General features: G+C 39.8%; 1 protein-coding gene across 1 annotated transcript in view; it reads right to left on the bottom strand.

Moving 5' to 3' along the window:
- KDM4C (lysine demethylase 4C) overlaps nt 1-23,170 on the bottom strand; it is a 385,835-nt gene that overhangs the window by 103,876 nt on the left and 258,789 nt on the right. The window contains exons 13-15 of the mRNA XM_054986639.1: nt 17,161-17,342; nt 8,894-9,107; nt 5,750-5,826 (exon numbers count right to left, since the gene is read on the bottom strand). Of these exons, the coding sequence (XP_054842614.1) occupies nt 5,750-5,826; nt 8,894-9,107; nt 17,161-17,342 (473 nt within the window). The remainder of the gene's footprint in view (nt 1-5,749; nt 5,827-8,893; nt 9,108-17,160; nt 17,343-23,170) is intronic.

Below are 23,170 nucleotides of genomic sequence, written 5' to 3'. Positions count from 1 at the left end.
GGAGAAAAAGATTTTCAGAAAAATGGCTCAACACTGCATTGCAAATATGACACAAACTGTCATGTCTGAAATGGTAAAAAAATCCCATTAGCAACTGGCAGCCAAAACAGTTATGTCTAAATGGTTAAAAAAAAAATCTGTTAGCTAGCAGCATCCAAAACAATTTACATAGGCAGTGTGAAAATCCCCATTGTAATGGCATTATAAACAGGTTTGGCTCTGGCTTGTGCAAGAAAACAGGCCTATATGTTTTTCAACAGTGACAAAAGAATAGTTTTCTGCTCCTGAGACTGGGATTAGAAAATCTATTTTTCTATTTATTTCCAGAGTGCTTGGATTTGGCATTCATCCTGATTTGCCTTGAATAAATGTCCTGGTATAACAGTTTACACAGTTCTTACAACAGCCTCTGCCACTGAGGTATAAAGCTACTGAAGCAGTAGGTAAAGGTAGTCCCCTGTGCAAGCACCGAGTCATTACTGACCCATGAGGGACATCGCATCACAACGTTTTCTTGGCAGACTTTTTACGGGGTGGTTTGCCATTGCCTTCCCCAGCCATCTACACTTTACCCCCAGGAAACTGGGTACTCGTTTTACCAACCTCAGAAGGATGGAAAGCTGAGTCAACCTTGAGCCGGCTACCTGAACCCGGCTTCAGCCAGGATCGAGCTCAGGTCGTGAGCAGAGCTTGGGCTGCAGTACTGCAGCTTACCACTCTGCTCCACAGGGCTCATCTACAGTATACTAAATACAGTATACAGTATACTGAAGCAGTATACTGTAGTTTTCAGAAGTATATATGAGATAGTGGACAGCCATGTGCTAATGAGACTGGACACAAATTTTTCTTTGAGTTCCAAAGGTTGTGTTTCCAGATAGCTGCTGGCTTGATTTTAACAAACTAGTAGATTGTGGCAGAGATAATTCTTGGCTTTAAAATTCCAGCATTAAAATTAGCTAACCTAATTTGGGTTTTGTCTACATAACTTCATCCTAGTTTATAAAGACAGAGGCTTTGCAAGGAAAGGTCCAGGTCCCTTGACAGTGCTCTCCATTTTGAACATGATCAGGCTCCCTCACAAGGAACACGTGATAGTTCTCCTTACTAATGCCTAGTGGAGCCACACCTGTCCCTCTGCTGAAAGAAAACTGACGACCTTGTTGTTAGAGCAGCACGGCTGTCTAACTCTGTTCACTGAACTGAACTGATAATTACATTCTGACTTAAAAGACACCCTGTCAGTTCCTAAGATTGACTTCTGCTGTTCCCCCTCCCCTCTACACCCACCCGCAACTCTGCTGGAGCTATAACAAAGGCAGTTTCATAAGTCCTGGAACTTCTGATTGCCTGATAAGGAACCTTTCACAATTTTCTCTGGTGGCCAGCAAGAGAGGAAAAATTCAATTTTGCCTGGAAAGAATGCCTACCCTGCTAAAATGAAAACATATTACAGATACAGAAATTGACTCTGGGCACATTTTAATAGCAATTCACCGAGCAAACATTGAACTACCTATATATGTGAATCACTATTTTTGTAATAATCTGTTCTAAATTGGTATTTGCCATTTTATTTCCCTGCCTTGGTTAATATGCACACCATATCTGCTACCTCCTGTTTTGTTCTTTACCAACAGCTACAAGAACCTAAAAACATTGTTTACATTATCTCCCCTTCCAACCTGTTCCTCCTACCTCTCTCTTTTATTTTTCATAAAATTGTAAGGAAATTACATTGGTGAGAGAAATACCAATATACTCTAGCTTTATCAAACTGAGGAATTGGAGGGGGGAGGTCACCATTTATGTACCCTGAAAATCTTGCTTACAATGCTTATTGCCAATGCTCTGTTGTGTAGTATGTTCCCAGTTCATGAGGAAACAGGACAGCATTCAAAGTAAGTTGGAGGAGGAGGTTACATTATTTGAGGAAGCCAACTATTTAACTGAAAAAAATATTTTGTAAAAGAAATGATGTCAACAAACTACAGAGGTATAGGGAGCAAAGGCAATTGAAGCCCTGCTGTCTGACCACTGGCAAATTCTCGTCAGTTTCTGAGCCTTTACCAGAAATTTCCCATATCCTTTCAAGCATATTGGCATGATTGTAAAGGCCAGAAATTAACTTCAAAAGGATTAAATCAAAGATTTTCAGGAAGCTGAATTCTAAACCCAGTACCACATTTTCTGAAATTCCCTGTTATCTTCTCTTGACTGACCAACTCCTGCATAAAAGGCAATTGCCCCCCACCCAATCAGAATGAAGAGGCAGACATAAGAGTTGGTAACTAAAGCGCCACCTTATTAAATAAAATAATATAACCGTCAATATGGCAAGGGCCTAATTAGCAGTACACGTCAGGCCCTGGGGTCACTCCTGGACCTCCACAATGATCTGTTTAGATGAGCCCCCCGCTGGCCCGGGTGCAAGCCATCCATGGTATGGCTGGGACCTGGCAAACCAGGTGAAGTGGTTCTCCCCTTAAAGCTCCATCACCCAGCCATAAAGCCGGGGGAGGACTGTCTTGTCCAGAGGTTCCCCACCAGGGCATCTGTCCTCATAAATGAGCCATGAAGCAGCCAGTCGCTCCTAACAGATCCCAATTCCCCACCAATGGGGATATGCCAAGGATGCTCACTTGCCTGCTCATTTCCCCCAACTTCTAACCTGCCACTACCATGGCCAAAAAAGGCCAGAACCATGGTACAAACGCTGTGGAAGCTGCCGCACCTGCTGCAAGGCTGCACTGGCTAGTCTTGCCCTTGGAACTTGACTGGAGAGGGAGCATGCATGTCCATCTCCAGCCAAGCACAAGGCGCGAATGCAGGGCTGAGGGGCGGAGCGCCTGCAGTAATTTCCAGATGACCAGGAAAGCGCTGCTGCCTCCCCCTCCTCTAGGGAGGCAAATCCTAGTCCCTGGCCGAAGCAGTTGTAGCTGCCGGCCAGGAGTGCCGCATACACTAACAGGGAATCTTTTTGATGGGTGATGTTCTCCTACACTAAAGAATTGTGGGGTTCAACTCTCATCTGAGAAATAGTGGGAACTGCTAGGATTTTTTAAATATTTTTTTAAACATTTCCTAAACAATAAAAGGGATACAAAACAAAAAGGAACAGGAATATAAATTACACTAAAGGCAAATTAAGGTACCCATTACAAAGATTGTCTAGAGTACAATAACCATATATCATTTAAATATAATGTGCAGGTTTATTACAACCATTCCCTGAAACATTTCCTCTTTCTCTTTTACTATATCTCACTATTAAATATTAAAGATACAGTATTGTATTTTAAAGTATTTAACAATATTCATTGTTATACATTTATTACCTCCAAATTAATTTTATAAGACATTATAATCTAATCATTTTAATATTAACTATATTATACCAAATTATGCTAATTATCAGTCAGATTAATTAATATGTTTCTATTTCAGAAAATTTGAAACTTAAAATAAACAACATTTCTATAACCTCTGTTAGTCAAGGCTCATGTCCAAATTTACATTGTTCGTTCATATCTTTTATTTCGCATCTTTATCTAAAATAGGCAAAGTAATTTTCCCATTTTTTCAGATTCTTTAATGGGTCTTCTATTTATATAATTCATTAATTTTGCCATTGCCACATATTCCATCATTTTATCTTTCCAATTTTCTTTAGTTGGACATTTTTCATCTTTCCATTTATTTTATTTATTTATTTAATTACATTTTTAGACTGCCCTCCCCGTCAGACGGGCTCAGGGCAGTTTAACAACAAATTAAAAACAGTAAAACATTTACTTGCTAATACTACTCTTGCTGCTGTTAATATATTCCTAAGCAGTTCATACAATGTTCTATCAACACTATCTGGCAATATTCCCAACAGCATAGTCTCTGGTTTCATGGCAAAATCTTTTTTTAATATCCCCTGAATCTCCGCATGCATCTCTTTCCAAATTTTTTAGTTTTTTTGCACATCCACCACATGTGGTAAAAGCTGCCTTCTACTTCTTTGCACTTCCAACATCCCAGTATATTTCTTGTCCATTTTTGCAATATCTTTTGGAGTTATATATCACCAATAGAACATCTTATAGCAGTTTTCTCTTAATGTTTGATTTGCAGTAAATTGTATACCTTTCATCCATAGTTCTTCCCACTTTTGGAATGCTGTATTTTTCCTAAACTCTGACTCCATTTTAACATGCATATTTTCCCCTTGTAGGGTTGTAAGTAACACTGTGACCATTTATCATAAGGCTGTATTGTGAAATCAAGACTGCAAATTCATAACCTTTCAAACTGCGGCCACAAATTACATTTTTCTCATCTGACCAACTCTTTGGAAGTAGGAGAAGCCTGACAACAAATCCCAATCAACCAAGCTACCCCCCCCCCTTTAATTCGGGAAGGTTTGCAATGCAGTAACGTTCATGTATTCTACCCTCTTTAAGCACAATGTCCATCCCATTCCCTGATGGCGATCCTCATTCCCCACTGATCATTCCTTGAGTTTATTTTTATTTCCTTTCATGATCATAGTGATTTGGAAACAAGGCGAGGGGGACCTTCCCCATCTAAGAACATGGTCATGTGATATTAGGAGCACACTAAAAACGCTGTTTGGGCAGCAACAGTTGAATATTTTGCTTTGGCAGAGAGGCGCCATTTTATTCCAAACAGACAATTCAAACCACACCAGAGTAATTATAAAGAACTGCAATGGCTGCCAGTAGACTCTGCAAGAGGAATAAGCGTGAAAAGCACTTTGTAGGTTTCCCTCCAGAACTCTGCCACCAATTGCCACCCCAGAATTCTAAAAATAAAATTGTTGGGATGGGACTGTTCAGTCAGCAAATACAGGGACAGGGACAGGGAGGAAGACAGTGGACATAGTGGATTCCCATACTACAACATTACAACACGTGCTATTTTTTTTAAAAAAGTGATATGGCTGCAGCCCCCACAAAAGGCAGCTCCAAACAAACACATCTACAAACATCTGGAATATAAAGGCAGGTGTAAATTGCTTCAGCATCATGCAGTATAGAATACGGAGAGCCCAAGTGAATTCAGCACCGATCAGCATGAATACTCAGAAGCACCAGCTTTAAGTGCCACACAGAAGGGACCTAAACTATTATCACTGCATTAAAAATGAAATATATGTTGGTTCAGATTCAGCTTAGTTTCTATTCAAAAGCACACACCCTACACATTCACTTTCACCGAGATCAGTCCTAGAATTACCAACCACCCCTGAAGTCATGAGGGGAGATGACAGCATTAAAATAAGTAGTGCAGTGCCCAGCATTTTAACAAGCAGTGTGAGAGAAATTGAGCTGCACTGAGAGAAGAATGGAGGCATTTAATCTGTTCAGTGGTAGCTGTATTGTAGCTGATGCAGAGCCTATAGGGGGCAAAGATAATTACTCAGTCAAATAATGTGAAGTTTTTCTGATTTTTAACATTTAGTTAACACATCAACATTTTGGCTGTTTTCTCAGAAGACACTATATCATATGTTTCACCTTACCTACAAACAACTTTCTTGAAAATGCTTTAAAAAATTCAATTGAACCATAAATGCATTGTTAAAATAGAAATATGAATTCTGAATTCTGCTCTTAACTACAAGTGGATGTATTGGAAGAATGCCCCATTACACATCCCATTTCTCATCCAATCAGTTATTTGGGAGGTTTAGTTGGTCTGCATTGTGAACAACCACTAAAAGAAACACACGACTTACAGCTGCCCAGGCTCCTCTTTTACACCGAGAACACAGCCATCCGTCATGACTTTCATGAGAAGGAACACCGTAACAACCTATAATAAAAGAACCAAGGTGATGAACATATTCTGTAGTTCATTTTCTTTCTGGCAAAACAGCCAAATAAGCGCTTACTTTGCATATTCTGTGATAAAAAGAAGCGAAGAATGAATATTTTCCTAAGGGTAAGCTAGTCACCCTGTCTGCAGGTAAGAAGTTACCTATGTTAGCAATTACACTAATTCCTAAAATCCAGCTGTGCTATCTTTAACAGTCCTTTCACTGTCCCAAGTTACATTTTCCATGTGTTAAAATCACAGTTTGAGTGCTGCAACAATAATTCTTCATAACAGAAAGTTAGTACAGGTGAGTGATTGAGAACATTAGATAGTTCATATCCAATGTAGTGATAAAATGATTAGGTGACCTTAGGGAAAGCTGTTATTTCATCCCCCCTTCCCACAGAGGACATATTACTTTCCTGTCTTATTAATCTCTGTAAGGTAAGGCTCACTAAGATAATGTGAAGCACCTTGAGCAGTTAGCTTTATTAGTAATGGTAGTGCTAATAGCAATAATAGTACTAGGAGCAGCAGTAGCAGCAACAGTGTATTCTACTGAAAACAGAATTTAACTGCTTACCAGAATTTACATAATTTCTAGTTGGTCCTGTTGCCATTGTGTGTAACTGACCTAGGGTTGAAAGACTGCCACCTGGGAGTAGGAAATGGGGTGGACATGACATCACACAATGCTTCAACGTCACCTCCAGGTGAAAACCTGGGTGTGATGTAAGCCAACACTCTACTGCCAGATATTCCAGAGCATCAACTGATGCCTGAACACAACATTGACACATTGTGCAACATCATTCCCCCCTTCCCCCACACACACAGTTCTCCCACTAGCCCTGATTCAAGTGTGGGTGGATGGCCAGATTACCAACCCAAAGTGGGCAAATGGAAGGTAAGATAGGTCTTATGAAGATGGCAGTGTAGGCCTCCCTGTTGACCTTTGTTCAATTAGCAAATTTCAGGGCTTATTATATCCAAGTGGGCTTTTATTTGTTAGATGTAGCACACCACAATCCAGAACAATGTGAAGCAATCACTTAAAAGCCCAGTATGATTGCCAACCTCCAGGTGAGGCCTGCACATTTCCTAGATTTATAACTGATTTCCAGATATCAGTACCCCCGGAGGAAATAGCTCTTTTGGAGTGTGGGCTGTACAGCATTATACCCTGCTGAGGTCCCTCTCCTCCCGAAATCCTGCCCTCCACGTGCTCTATCCCCAGATCTCTAGAATTTCCCAACCGGTTGTAGGCAACCCTACTCATGCCCATTGGTAGACCACATTCTATTTATTGGATTAGGCATGTCTAATAAATTTGAGGCAATAGTACTGTTTCACAATAAAGCTGCTAAACATGTTTATTTATTAATATCCCACCCTTTCTTCAGGGAGCGTAGGTCAGCATAAATAGTTCTCTTCCCCATTTTATCCTCATGACAACCTGTGAAGTGGGTTAGGCGGAGACAATATGACTGATCCAAGATCCCTCATTGAATGTTATGACAGATGGGGATTTGAAACCAGCATTTTCTGGTTGTACTTCAAAATGTTCCAAAGAACAAAAGCAAAATGAATCCTCTAGTAGCAATGTTGGCTCATAAAACCACAATAAAAATTTACTAAGCCTTAATTTTACAAAGCCTTAATTTTATTTCTCATTTTATTGACTTCAGCTCAAGCAGCAACCATGTACTTAACTACATAGACTAAATGGTGTGATTTCTAAAATGTATGTATAAAATAATTTTAACATGAAAATATTGTAATTTGTTGCATTGGTCTTGGAAACCAGTCTATAAACACATTTTGCTGGGACTGCATGTAGTACAAGACAATACTGAGACACTGTACTCCAAGGGGGAAAGTTTTCAGTCGGATCCTCCTCAATCAAAATTCCTTAGCAAATTTGACACTGAAATGTGTTTTCAACAAATTCTGGGAATGGCTAGTTCACAATACAAAGTAATTTACTTTCAGGATGATTTACACTACTAATCTTGCTTAGCATATTTATCACTATTGGCAGCTAGTTGGGACCTACTCTAATTGGATCTTGCATGTGCTTATTTGGTTGTATTTATTGTTAGAAGAAGGGACTGGCGATGTCTCTTACTCAGGCCTTTAGGACTACCAGCAGAGGAGAAGGAAGGCAACAACCACAGAGTGAGTTAGATAGATAGGCTGCTATCAGTCTCCTTCCTGCTAGGGGAACTTCCTTCCTTCCTTCCCTCCCCCCTCCCTCTTTTTCCCTGCATGTCCCAGGAGAGGCAGCATGGTTCGCCTCCTGAGAGAGATGGCCTACTTTCAATCTAAAGCCAGTTACTAGTTCTTTCTCTCCATTAAACTTATGTAAATATATTTCTTTAGATAAATAAACAGTTACTGGTTCTCTATCTTGCATGAGAGCTTTCTCGGTGCAGTTTGTTTAATTAACGTGCGTTAACTAAAACCTAATATTTATTTCTTCTCTGCATAGTACTGTGACATACGTTCTGATATCTCTTGCATTGTTTGACCTTTAGAATTCACTTTGTCTAAAAATTACAGAGATTTTTCTTTCTCTCAGGATATATACATACCTGCCTACTTATGTACATCTATCATCCTGCCTTTCCTTCAAGGATGGTGCGCAAAGTGATGCCCTACTCCCTTTTTCTTCAGAACAATCCAGTGAGGCAGGCTAAGCTAAGAGAAAAAGTGACTGGTCTCCCAGTGACCTTCATGGGATGTGAGGATTTGAGCCTGGCGTTCTCAGTCTGAGTCTAACACTGTAATCACCAGCACTATACTGCTCTGGCAACATGCACCTGAAGTGGGCTCTGAAACCTTATGCCACAATTAATTGTTATTCCTGCAGTTACCACAAGGCTTTTTGTTGGTTTTGATCAATGTATGCAGCTGCATAACGTTCCGAATGACTAAGCTACTTTCTGAATTCACAGACACAATAGCTAAGTATTTGTTATATGTTCTAAGGAGAAACGCATGGATCATAATATAAAAAGTGAATACGTAAATCCAATATTTGAAGTTAAACTGATCTATTTACTTGCATGAACTTGTACACAACACGTCACACAGGAAATCAGCTGACTTGTTCCATCTTCTTCAATAAAGCCATTTGATGGATAGTTTTCGGTGTTCTCCTCACTATAAATAAAACATATCTCTGGAATAAGTGGTTTTGTCTTTTCCTTGGCCACACACATTTCTCTTTGTTTTGTTTCTGAGTAAGTATAGTTTTCTTCATTAGATTTGTCAGCCTGAAAAATACATTTTAACAGAAAGTTACTCACTGTTTTCTTTTGGGTTTCCACACCCACCTTAAATGTTAATAGAATCCAATTTACACTAAAAGTGATTGCTGCTAAACTATACCTCAACAATCACTTTTAATGTTTTGCTATTTTGATAGCTGCCTGTAACATTAAGAATTTTTGTTTAAGCAGCCTAAATTTTAGCAATCATATCATTATTGCTATCATTACACTCAGCTTACATTACTACTGTTAGTTTTTATAGCATTTAGAGATGGTAAACTGAAAGTTAAAAGCAATCCCTATCAGGTGGCAGTGAAAACACACAATGTGCAACAACCATATTGCAGACATGAATCTATACCAGAATCACAGTGGAGGCCCTGCTTTCTGAGAACTTCATATACAAACTGCAGCATCTGCAGAACTCTGAATCAGACCATAACTGTAGAGCAACTGTACTGCTAACAGTAATATACAAGGGAAGGAAGGACCTGCAAGGACTTGTACGGGGCATCTCATTTTCTCTCCCCTACCATTCCTTCTTTCCCTTCTCTAAAAACACCTATACCCTCTCCCCTTTGTCTGCTTCCTTCCCACCCACCTACTAGCCAACCTACCTTTATTTGCCAGCCTGTCTTCAGCCTTCCCTCCTTCCTTTCCTCTGGCAGCTGTTCCCTGGGAAAACTCAGCCTGACTTGTGCAGTGCTGGCTGATCTGGGCCCAATTGTGCAGTGAAAAACCTGCAAGGACTTTTAAGAGGTACCTTGCTTCGCCTTTATCCCTATCTCCACATTATTTCCTCTTCCCTTCCTCCTGGCAGCACACATATCACTTTACCTTTCTCTGTTTCTTTCTCTCCTTCCCACCCACCAGCCAACCAACCTTCTCTCTGTCCCCCATCTTTAACTACGTGTGTGTTATGTGCTGCCAAGCTGCCTCCAACCTATGGCAGCTCTATGAATGAAAGACCTCCAAAACATCCTATCATTAACGGACTTGCTCAGATCCTGCAAACTGGAGGATGTAGCTTCTTTTATTGAGTGAAGCCATCTTATTTTAGTTCTTCCTCTTTTCCTACTGCCTTCCACTCTCCCCAGCATTATTGACTTTTCCAGACAGTCTTGTTTTCTCATCATGTGGCCAAAGTATGATAGCCTCAGTTTTGTCATTTTAGCATCTAGGGAGAATTCAGGCTTGATTTCATCTAGAACTCACTTACTTGTATTTTTGGCCATCCATGGTATCCACAAAACTCTCCTCAGCACCACATTTCAAACTATTCTTCTTCCTGTCAGCTTTCTTCGCTGTCCAACTTTCATATCCATACCTAGTAATGCGGAATACCACAGTCTGAATTATCTTGATCTTCATTTCAAGAGATCATCCTTATCTTCACAGATCTTTTCTAGTTCCCTCACAGATGCTCTTCCAAGTCTCAATTTTCTTCTGATTTCTTGGTTGCATTCTTCCTTTTCGTTGATTGAGTCAAGAAACAAAATATTGAACAATTTCAATTTCCTCATTGCCAACTGTTCAATTGTGGGATTTTTCAGTAGTCATTATTTTTTACTTCTTGATGTTCAGCTGCAATCCTGCTTTGGTGCTTTCTCCTTTAACCTTCATCAGTAGTCATTTCAAACCTTCACTATTTTCTGGTGGTGTCATCTGCATATCTCAAATTGTTAATGTTCCTTCCACCAATTTTCACTCCACCTTCTTCTCAATCGAATCCCGCTTTCCTTATAATATGCCCTGCACAGAAGCTGAACAGGTAAGGAGATAATATGTGTCCTTGTCTGACCCCCTTGCCAATTGGAAACTATTTCTGTCCTCACAGTAGCCTCTTTCCCAGGTTGTGCACTAAAATCATAAGTTGTGGCAACTCCATTTTTTCATGATCCACACAGTCAAAACTTTGCTGTAATCTATAAAACATAGGCTGATCATCTTCTGAAATTCCCTGGTATGTTCCACTATCCATCGTAAATTTGCAATGTGATCTCTAGTGCCTCTTCTTTTTCTGAATCCAGCTTGAATATCTGACATTTCTTGTTCCATATATAGTAAGAGTCTTGGTGGTAGAATTCTAAGCGTCACTTTGCTTGCATGGGAAATTAACACAATAGTTTGATAATTGCTGCACTCTTTGGCATCCCATTTTTTTTGGAACTGTGGGCCATTGTTTTGTTTTCCATATTTGTTGACAGATTCTTGCTAAGATTTTGATGGACTCAGTTTCTATAGCTTGAAATTACTGGTACTCCATCTACTCCAGGTGCTTTGTTTCTTCCAACTGCTCTGAGTACAGCTTTTACTTCACTTTCTAAGATCTCTGGTTCTTCGTCAAAAGATTCTTCTTCAGAGGTATCTGTTATCCTTCCATATCTTCTGTGTAGTTCTTCAGTGTAATATTTCCATCTCCTTTATTTTGTCCTGATCAGTTACTGTATTTCCGTATTGGTCTTTGGCCATGGCTTAAATTTCCCATTGACTTCCCCCATCTTGTGGAACAGATCTCGTTCTTCCTTTTTTGTTGTTTTCTTCTATTTCTGATTATTATAATAGATTTATTTGTCTCCGCGTGCAAGTTGCTGAAAAGCTGCACTTAGAATTCTGACTCTATTTCTGTCTTTTGCTTCTTGTCTGTCTTTAGCCATTTTAAGACTTTCCTCAGTCATCCATTTAGGCTTCTCCTTTCTTTTGGCTATAGGAATAATCTTTGCACATTCTTCCTTGATGATATCTCTAGTTTCAGCCTATAGTTTTTTCTGGTTCACAATCAATTAAAGTTAGCATTGCAAATCTGTTCTTTACATGGTCTTTAAATTCTTCAGGAATATTAGATTATATTTCGGCACTATAATTCACAATCATCTCCTGGGTTTGTTTTAGCATACAGAATAGAGCTTCTCCATCTTCTGTTTCCAATTATGTAATCTATTTGGTTCCTGTATTTGTTACTAGGTGACCAATCATCTTTTTGATTGCCTAAAGCATGCATTAGCAATGAACAAGTTGTTGGCTTCACAAAATTCTATGAGTCACTCTCCTGCTTCAGTTCATGATCCTAGTCCAAATTTTCCAACAATGTTTGATTCTACTTTGTCTCCTACTTTTGCATTCCAGTCACCTATAATTATCAGCATATCTTGTTTAGAAGCATGATCAATTTCTTCTTAGACACTTGGGTAAAAGTTTTCAGTTTCTTCCTCTTTAGCATCTGTAGCTGGGGCATAAACTTGAATTGTAGTTCTTGTGTTGTAGTTCTTGACTGCTTGCGTTATGTCTCACCTCACTATTAGAGCAATACAGTTTCTTTTGAGTTTGTCATTTCCGCAGTAAAACATCTGTAGTTTTCTGACTGAAAATGTCCTAAGTCGGTCCACGTTAGTTCACTCACACCCAGGACTGCAATGTTTAAATGTATATTTCTTGTTTTATGATTTCTAGCTTACTTGGCCTCATACTTTTCACGTTCCATGTTCCTATTATGTGTGTTACACAGCTTTGGACGTTCATTTTGCATCTATTCACATCCACAACTGGATGTCCTTTTGGCTTTAATCCAATCCCATCATTAAGAATAGCATTATTTGTACTTGTCCTCGGCTCTTCCCCAGTAGCCAGTTGAGTGCCATCTGACCTGGGGGTCCTATCTTCCAGCACTGTATCTTCTTTCATTTTAGATTGTCTTATCATACAGCTTTCAAGGTAAGAGATTAGCAGAAGTGGTTTACCATTGCCTTCTTCTGTGCAGTACTAACCAGGGCTAGCTGAAGTGACACTGCCATTGTCTGTAAATGATCCTCTGTCTGTGTCACCTTCCACTACTGCTGCTGCCCAGTAGCTAACCTTCAAGAATTCCTCCACTCCCATCACCATTGTAACATTCAGTTCTCTTCTGCTGATGTGTTGATTCCTGAAAAGGGTGGATGCATCTTAGTCTGGTGTCTCAGCGTTGACCATTCCGCCTTGAGTGATTCTTCCAGGAGTTTAAACTCCTGATGGTGTTGCTCTCAGCTTCACTGATATACACAAACCCCCTTACCACATTAAGATGCATATCCAAGAGGGGGATCTTTAACTATATTTATCATTTATTTACTTCATTTAAATCCTTCCTTTCTCCACAATGGGGACTCAAAGCAGTTTATATCATTCTCCTCCATTTTATCTTCACAACAAGCCTGTGAGATAGGTTATTCTGGGAGTGTGTGACTGACCCAAGGTCACCCAATGAGCTTCCAAAACAGAGTGGGAATTCAAACTTGGGTTTCCCAGGTCCTAGTCTAGAACTCTAACCATTCTACTGGCTTTTGTAGGAAGGAGGTTGTTGAACAGTAGCAAGCAGAAATTCCTGCATGAGTCATGCAATTCATATGATAGCATGTTGCTGTCATATGTGCCAACAATGTCCATCTGCTCTGTACATTGGACAAACCAGCCAACCTCTGCGTAAAAGAATAAATGGGCATAAATCTGACATTAAAAATGGCAACATCCAGAAACCAGTGGGAGAACACTTCGATCTACCAGGACATTCCATCAAGGACTTAAAGGTCACTGTAGTTCAACAGAAACCTTTCAAAAACAAAATCCAACGGGAAGCTGCTGAATTGGAATTCATATGTAAATTTGACTCAGTCAGGCTGGGATTGAATAGAGACTATGAATGGTTATCTCATTATCAGAAGTAACTGACTTCCTTAACAGAGGCAAACTGATCTCCATATCAAAAGCTACTGTTTGCATCTACTCCTCCCTCCCCTCTCCACCTATATATCTGACCAGTTTCTTCTTGCCCTCCATGCATCTGACGAAGAGAACTGTGATTCTCGAAAGCTTATGCTACAATAAAGTTGGTTAGTCTTAAAGGTGCTACTGGACTCTTTTTCATGTTGCTGTAGTGGTTGCTACCAGGGCTGCTCCTGATTAATCCTCCTTCAAAGGCCAAAATAACCCTGGAGACCTGCCACCCCCCACCTTTTACTAACAGAAACCAAGGCTTTTTGTGGGGGGGGGGTTGTTGAAAGATCTGTCTTGTCTGTTGATGGCTCCAATCTCTGGAATTAAGTATCCACATATGCGGCCAAGTTAGAATTAGATATGTTGTTTATTCAATAATCGCAGCCACTTAAGACGAGACATTATTTGTGCTGAATTCTGAACATTTTATATGTTCCCAACATCTTTTATGCCATCATATTGTATAATCAAAATAAAATAAAGAAGATAGATAGTAATTTGATCATTTGGTTTCACTGGTATTGTTTGTAGAGTATGGTGCTATCTTTTGTTAGAGTTCTTGGTTATCTTTTAAAAAAACGCGATTTATTTCCCTGGGTGCTTTCTCAAGACAGTCTTTAACGCTTCTCAGCCGATGCTCTTCTGCAAACAGTAGGAAGATGATCTATCATTGTGGTTCCACAGCTCAATTCATATTGTTATACTTTCCCATTTACATACAACAATGTTCATCTTCATGCAAGAGTGAAAGCGGACAAAATTCTAGTACCTGGGGATCAGGAGGATCCCAAAACCATACACTGGACAAACAGCTCTTAGAGCTACTGTCTCTTAAGGAAGCAATCTTCCGCTTGCTTCAAGCTGGTGATCTCCACTACCAGCCTGAAGCTGCTCTATATAGATAGATGAGTTCTCCTGGCCCCAGTTCTGTTTCTTGAGAGGAAAATGGAGTGGATACTAGCAGTACCTTTGTCCATCTGCTCATAGTGTGGAGGCTCTATCCCTTTCTGGACTGTGTAAAATTGCTATCCTGATCTATGCTTCTGTCTTCCAGGCCTGATTACTGAATTGTGTCGTATGTGTGGTTGCCAAGAAGACAACTCAAAGGTTTCATCTGGGATAGAATATTGGTACTCACCCCATCAGGTCTTGGAAGGAACGTACATATTCAGCTTGTCCTGCCCCAGTGACACCGTTTAGCAATTTTCTTCTGCGTATAATTCAGTGTACTGATTATACCCTTTTTAAAGTCTGGAGTCTTATACAACATATGAGCATTCCTCTCCATTGGGGTCTGGGCAACACACATTGCTTACTGATCTATCTCTACAATGAGCACAGATCAGGGTTACCAGACCTGGCCTGACAACTAGCAGAAGAAGAGATGGGAAGGCATGGTAGGGGCAGCCACTTGTGATGGCATGATATCAGTTCCAGGGAAACCCCAGAGATGACATCACACCTCTCTAGGAATTGTTGGATTTATGATAGAGTTTTTTGGCAATTCTTAGAGAGGACTGGCATTACTTTTGAGTTTTTTAAGGAAGTATGGTCAGTCTTCTCTACGAATTGCTCAAAACAGAATGGTTTTATCACAGTTTCCAGCAATTCCTAGAGAGTTGTGGCATCACTTCCATTTTCCCATGGAAATGATGTCAAGAAATTGACTTCATGGTCATTTCTAATTTTTCTCCCTCTGCCTCTCAGAGCAGCAGCAGGAAACAACAGGTGCAGACAGGGGATATCACTCCCCCATGAGGAGTTGGCACCTCTAGCCAGGATGATTCCCACTAAAGCAGAACTTTCCAATACTGTGGCTCCTCCTATGGAAATGAAAAAGGGTAACTGTCTCTCTCAGTATTCCAAAAAGTCTAATTTTTTTTTCAAAGGAACATTTGGCTGATCTGTGGGGGATTATAATCACTTTTTAAAGAGATGTGAAAACATCTGTTCTGTTAGTTTGAATGATTTTGACTGCACTTAATTGATATTTTGTTCACGTAAATTGCTTTGTACTCATTTGGAAAAGCAGCATAAAAATTATTTTAAATGAATAAATAGCCACAGCACTGCTACAGAAATGATAGGAGGAAATGACTCATTAGACTACACAGGAACTTTGTGAAGTATGGCCTGTTTCCCCACTTGAGAATGGACTAAGATGAGGGAGCTTCAGTGTCACAGTAGAACTTGGTCCAGTGCAGACAGAAATATAAATTATCTGGAGAAAAAAATGGCAATTGTATATCCTCATATTATTTGATGGGCCAAAAATACAGTGAAATGCAATGAAAAAAACTCAATGAAGTGTAATGTTATGTTTTTTTCAATGCAATCCTGTGCAGGGTTGCTGTAATTCAGTTTAGACTGGAGTAAGCACAGTCAGGTTTTAACAGTGACTGCTGAAGAAACCAGTCTTCTTCCCTCTCAAGCCATGCCTAATTAGAACATGTTCAAGTTACTGCACTGTAGCACATGGGAAAATGCAAGGAGGCCTGACCAGGCAAACATTTGCCATCTTACTATCACCTTCTGCCACTGGGCAAGGGGGCGAATTAAGGAATTACTGTTCTTCATGGCTAGTTGGGTAGCCAAAGCTCTGTGCTATGATATGAGATACTAATATTCTCTTATTGAAGGCTGAAATTTTTCAGTTTTCATTTACTTGCTTTCTAATAGTAGGAATCATGGAATGATCTACTTGGAATCACAGAACTGGATCCAATTAATCATGAATGGAACTGGATCACAGAATAGATTTTTCTCCTGTTTTTCTTGGTTCTGTAACCCTTGCACCCTCCAAAAATGCTCTAGTTCTAAGGGTTGGGGGAGCCTCAGAAACAGAGTAGGGCATAGCAAGGGGATTGCAGCTCAAGAGGAAATTGGTAGAAATCACTCCTGTTTTGCACAGCTTCCCCTATAACAGAGCAAGAGCTCATCAAAGAGGATACAATTTCTATCCTCTTTTTGCTGCAGGACCATATGCCACAACTTGCTCTGTTCCTAGAGGTCCCCAAACATTCAGGAGCAGCTGAGGCTGAGTAACACAAATGGCTACAGAGGAAAGGGAAAGAAATTAGTTCTGTGAATTTATCCTGTTCATGTTTCATTGGCTCAAACCCACAATACCTACTTTGACTTGCTAGATAAGAGACCATTTATACTTCAATTCTTTATTTAATGAAGACAGGGAGATTGTTTAGCTTTGTCACAAGCTAGCATTTCACCAGTATTTGCACTTTTTTTGTATTTTTCATATTTTACCACGAGACACATTTATAAATATCTAAGAAATATAACATTTCCTTACCTTGTAGTAAGGCTTGAGGAGTGTGCATATGGCACAGTGTGGGTCCAGTTTGGCAACAGCTGTATTGTACTCTTTTTCAGCCGCAAAATTTGGTGTTCTGTTCTGCCAAAGGTAGACAAGAGGTTTGGCCCAGGATTCTGTTTCTTGTATTTCTTCTTCATTTAAGAGAGCCTCCGGGAGTTCTTAAAATAAAATGACACTTGAAAACACTGTGTTCTGAAGGTCATTGAAAACAAGAATTTAAGTAATAGTAAGAAGCAAATGGATGACAGTACTACATATGAAAAAAGCCAGCAGAACAGATGTATTCAGAATGAAGAACAGGACTATATTACAAAGTAGAAAGGAGAATTTCCATGTTTTATCAAAGGTGTTCCAAGCAGCTTGCCAGTATGCCTATCAGTAATACATAAAACAGTATATTGTTTGGAGAATAAGGACTCTCAAGAGAATTAGTTACCATGGAATATATTTTAAAGAAATGGATGTCTCATGAAACAGAATGAGATTCCTTGCTACATTTAAGATTAACTTACTTCTGATTAACACTTCCATTGCTTAGAAAAATTTAATGTTGCTCAGAATGCTGAAACATCAGATTCCTTCAGACCATGACTACAATCTAGTTGACAAAAGAAAGTTTTTATAGATCTTTAATGATGAATTGCCCTTAATTTCTGCTGAAGTACAGTAAGCCAATTATAAAATAGCATGGTTTCTTTTCCTAATAGTTTAGAAAATGTTGCATAGACAAGTTTTCAACGAAGTTCCTCTCTCAATTGCTTATTGAACAATTTCTCCTTAATGATGAAGTACTAGCCTATAGCTATTCTTCTTTATTCCACATTAGAAATGGGAAAAGTATCACAGGATAGGGAGACCCATGCAGAGTGACACAACCCTTTGCAAAACTGATGTCTAAAATAATTTCCAACTGCTCCTACTATAAAGAAATATTACTGCTTTCATAATATTACATTATATGTATATTATTATAACGTATAACTACTTTCCAGTCTTCTGAATAGAGTTGCCAAGTCCCCTTACCCTCTAGGCGGAAGGTGGGGACCTGGCACTCTCCTTTCTTGATGTCTCTGCTCATGCTTTCCATGCATGCACTGCCAGGCTGCACAATGACATCACTTCCAGGAAGTGGAAGTGAATTACTTCCATGTAATTCGTATTGGTCTGAAAAAACGTATTTCGTATTTAAACTGATCTTCACTGCTGCCTTTTTAGCTAGGTAATGCGGTGCTTTATTTTGAGATGGAATGAGAAAAGTTTAAACTGCCAACCCCTCCCCCCAAGTTTCAATGGGAAAAAATAGACATAGTAATGTGCCCAGTTCAAATATCGTGGCAATGCTAAATTCTTCAGTAAACCTTATGTATGTGTATAATTACTCAACAATGTAGGCAACTAGTATTCTCGCACAAGGGACCACAATGTTATCCTTCTTCTGATAGATGTAGCCATCATTGTTCTCTTAGGGCATTTATCAGGTTACAGATTCATTATTCTTATAAGATTGTCATGTATCAGAGTATATGATTGGACAGCAAAACTCACCTATATACCTACATCCTGTTAAACCTGCTATTCTGGATTACTAATTTGGGAGGAATTAACCAAATTATTTTGTGACTCAAAATCTCTTGGCTTTAGAAAATACCACAGGCATTATTTGAATGTCTGTGGATAGGCACAATACTTTCAACCATAATTATTATTTTTCAATATAAGACAACAGTACATCGAGTTTATATATCAAAATAAAACCATATGAAAACAAAGTAGAGTCTCTAGGTTATTAGCATCTGAATTCTCAGTATGTGTCTTCTTGAATACAGAATATACTAAAAAAATTCCCAAAGCTTAGAAAACTTTTCCACCTGTTTGCTAGTGACAGATTAAAATGATGAAAAACCTACTATTTGCACTTTTTCAAATTATCTCATCAATATAAATGAGTTCTATTTTAGTCCGTCTACCCAGAAGCTTGTGCTTCATTTTCTTGCAAACAGTGCACAAACATGCAAAGAAAAACATGACTCAAAATGGAAATTAAGCCTCTCTAATCAAAACAGTGCCTACGCACAACTTTTCACCTCTGACATAGTCACAAGCTCTCATGATACTCAAAAACACAACTTATACAATGATCAGTCACAACAAAAAACTTGAATGGACAACATTAAGAAAAAATATTTTTGTAAGTCAAACCATAGCCTACAAATTTGTAAGAAATGCTGTGAGCGCAGACATGCTTTCCTTTCAGCTGAGGCACAATCCACATTGTAGAGCACATCTATAATTAATATGTAATTCTCTGCTTGTGTGTGTAAAGTGCCATCAGGTCACAACTGACATGGTGACCCCAGCAAGCGAATTTCAAGGCAAATGAGAAGCATAAGTGGTTTGCTATTGCCTTCGTCTACAGAGTCTTCCTTGGTGGCCTCCCATCCAATATAATAACAACAATGACATTTGATTTATATACCACCCTTCAGGACGACTTAACGCCCACTCAGAGCTGTTTACAGAGTGTATTATTATTATCCTCACAACAATCACCCTGTGAGGTGAGTCAGGCTGAGAGAGCTCTGAGAGAGCTGTGACTGAACCAAGGTCACTCAGCTGGCTTCAAGTGGAGGAGTAGGGAATCAAATCGTTTTCCTGCTGCTCTTCACTACACTGAACTGACTCTCAGATGTGGTTTGCTATTGTCTTCCTCTCCAGAGTCTTCCTTTGTGGTCTCCCATCCAAGTAGGGCTGCCAGGTTCCTATACCCTCCCAGCAAGGGGGGCGGAGACCTGGCACCTCATGCTTTCCATGCACGTGCAAAGTGTGCTCGCGCTCCTGGAGCTTGTGCGTTGACATCACTTCCGGGAACTGACATCATCACGCTAGCCTCAGGCATGTTCCTTTACTTTGCATGGGACAAATTCAGCTAGTTTGGGGCCAAAATTAGACCCAGAGAAGCATGGGAGCACACCCACGACCAATAAGATGACGTTACTTCAGGAAGTGACATCATCGCACCTTGCTGGGAGTGTGCCCAGTTTGTGCTTTCCCAGGTTGCCTGATGGTGGTGGGTGATTTCTGGAAAGTTTGCAACAGAGTAAACCTCAGGAGATTGCCTATCACCAGCGGACAATTGAGAAGCCTACATATTGCTTAGCCTCCAAGTTTGGGCTATACCATGCTGGCTTCCCTCCCAATTCTCTGCTTACACTATAAAAATCTATTCCTTAAAAAATCAAGAAATCACCATGATAATTGGTGACAGGTACAAGCTGTTCAGATAAATCAGATGAAAGATTGCTAACTTACAGCACTTTAAAATTGGAGACAGAAGGTTATTTTATTTCCTTCCCCCCCCCCATACTTTTTGGTAGAATGGGGATATACAGTTTCAGGTTATTTATATGGAGGGACATGTCAACAATTCAAGTGTGCCTCTGGAGTATGCCTTGTGCTTAGTTTCTTAAATCCATTGTGTACTTAATGTTATGATGTCATCCAGTTTCCATGCTCTTTGATTAAAAGGGCAGTGGAATCTAAGGGGGTGCTGTAGATGCCATCCTGTCTAGTTCTTCCTGGTTCACCCAAAGTCCTGCTGCCTCCCCCCCCCCGTCCCTATCTTAATCCTACTGCCCTACTGACTTTTCTAAACAATTTTACTAAATAATACTTTAGATATATTTCTTGATTATTGGGATTTGGTATTGTGGGTATATCTTATACAAAAATACATAACGGTGTTTTTTTAATAGAATAAAATATAAATTAATCAAGAGCCATCTGCCTCCACCACTTCTAGTCTGTACTGCCTGGCTCCCCCTGTGTTTAAACATGTGCAAAACATTCAGGTTCAAGGGCTTCCTTTTGATTACTTTGAGCACACTCAGCACAGTGATGAAGCTAACACAAAGCCCAGAGTGCTGGCAGCAACATGCCCCTACATTCACTTATCTCCAGCTGCTGGCTGGCAGTGGGTGAAGCATAGCCGATGGCTGAACTGGCTGGCTGGCTCAGGATAGAGGCAAGCACTGCAGAAGGTATTTGAGTGAAAAGCGAAGGGATTTCTTCTTTGGTCCTTTTTCCAATAAAAGCTGATATTAGGAAGCTTGGCTCTGAGGCCTGCTTCAGTAACAGAGAAAAGGCGGGTCATTCTTGACCAGTTTCTGCCTCCTCATCACTGCTGCACTCCATGCTGCAGTGCATTTTGTTTACAAGGGCCCTGAGACCCTCAGAAGACTTTGATGGTGGTACACAAGAGTGGCTGGAAGGAGAAGGCAGAGAAGATTATCTTTGCAAGTTTCTTTCACTCATACACTCATAGGATAACCTACAATGAACACACACAAAAATATATACAAAACATTCCGCACCTACGCATGCCAACCTCCAGGTGGGGTTTGAAGATCTCCCAGAATTACAACTGATCTTCAAGCCACAGAGATTAGTTCTCCAAGCAAAAATGGATGCTTTGGGTGGTGGGCTCTATGGCATTATACCCCGCTAAGATCCCTCCCCCCCTTTAAACCCCACCCACCCCACGCTCCACCCCTAAATATCCAGGAATTTCCCAAGATAGAGTTTACTATACATCCAACAAAAATGAATAAAAACAAATGTTATAATCAAGATAATTTCACCTGTAGTGTTTCTCACAAAAATGTTCAAACACTATATACAATTCTAAGAATATTAGTCATATTATATTAAAATTCAATCCACAGAAAGATAATAGATGAATCATCTGTGAAAAGGGTCACTGCAAGCACTTACTGAACAAACCCAGCATTTACTTTAACCCCCCCCCCCCCCACTAAACTACTATATGTTTTCCTTTATTTCAATTGCAACAATTATTTTCCTATTCAGGAAAATAATCTGTTGATGTTTTCTGTTTGTGTACAGTGCCTTTCTTGCTATCATTAAAACAGAATAATCTTTTATTAATCTCAACCCTGGCAAGCATATGGTGTATATGGAAGAATCCAATATTTTAAAATCCATTTGCTCAGACTTTGGCTTAATTCTCTGCAGTTTTTAGGATGTAAGTCGTGCTGAACTCAGTGGGACTGAGCAGTGTTCTCAGCTCTCCCTAGTAAATTAAGTTAAGAGCTTAGGTCTTCAGACAGTCATTTCCTTGTGGTATGATAGTGCATAGGGCAACAACACTAGCTATTTCAGTGGGGAGTCCAGTCTTCTAGAATGACCTACCAGAGGGGGTGCACCTTCATTGGCTGCATTTTGTCTGCAACAAAGCTTTATTTCAGAGATCATGTTTACTTGTTATTTATTTAGAATATTTTATGCCACTTCTTCAGAGTCCTGCTCAAGGACTTAAATTAAAATCACCATGACATAAAATAGCTATTAAAAATGAACAAGCCATTGGGCATATGCAGCATAAAAAGTATCCATAAAAGAGAAGCAGATCATTAAAAGGCTGGTAAGATAAGAACACTAATTAAAAGACTGGGTAAAACGATATGCCTTAGCCTGGCACCTAAAATAAATAAAGTAGGCCCCAGGTGAGCCTCAAGGGGGAGGATGTTCCAAAGGTAAAGTTCCACCACAGAAAATGCCCAATCTCTATTTGCCAACCGCTTCACCTCTGAAGGTGGATGCACAGAGAGCAGGGCTTGAGAGGCAGATTTTAACTGGTGAGCTGGATAGTATGGGAGGAAATGGTTCTTCATGTACCCTGGCCCCAAGCTATTTAAGGCCTTTAAATTGTGCCAGAAACAGATGGTTAACCAGTGCAGATCTTTCACCATGAGGTAAGACAATCCCTGTAACCAACACCTGACCCTAGCCTGGCTGCCATATTTTGGCCTTTTCAAAGGCAGCCCCACATAGAGTGCATTACAGTAATCTAAACTGGATATGATCACAGTATGGATCACTGTGGTTAAATCACACTTTTTGAGGAACAGCTGTAGCTGGTGAACCAGATGAAGCTGATAAAAGGTTCTAAGTGCTATGGAGTAGACAT

The sequence above is a fragment of the Eublepharis macularius genome, chromosome 8 (genome assembly GCF_028583425.1).
Source record: "Eublepharis macularius isolate TG4126 chromosome 8, MPM_Emac_v1.0, whole genome shotgun sequence".
Taxonomy (NCBI): domain Eukaryota; kingdom Metazoa; phylum Chordata; class Lepidosauria; order Squamata; family Eublepharidae; genus Eublepharis; species Eublepharis macularius.
The sequence above is the reverse complement of the archived record's forward strand: the minus strand, read 5'-3'. Positions and strand labels throughout refer to the sequence as shown.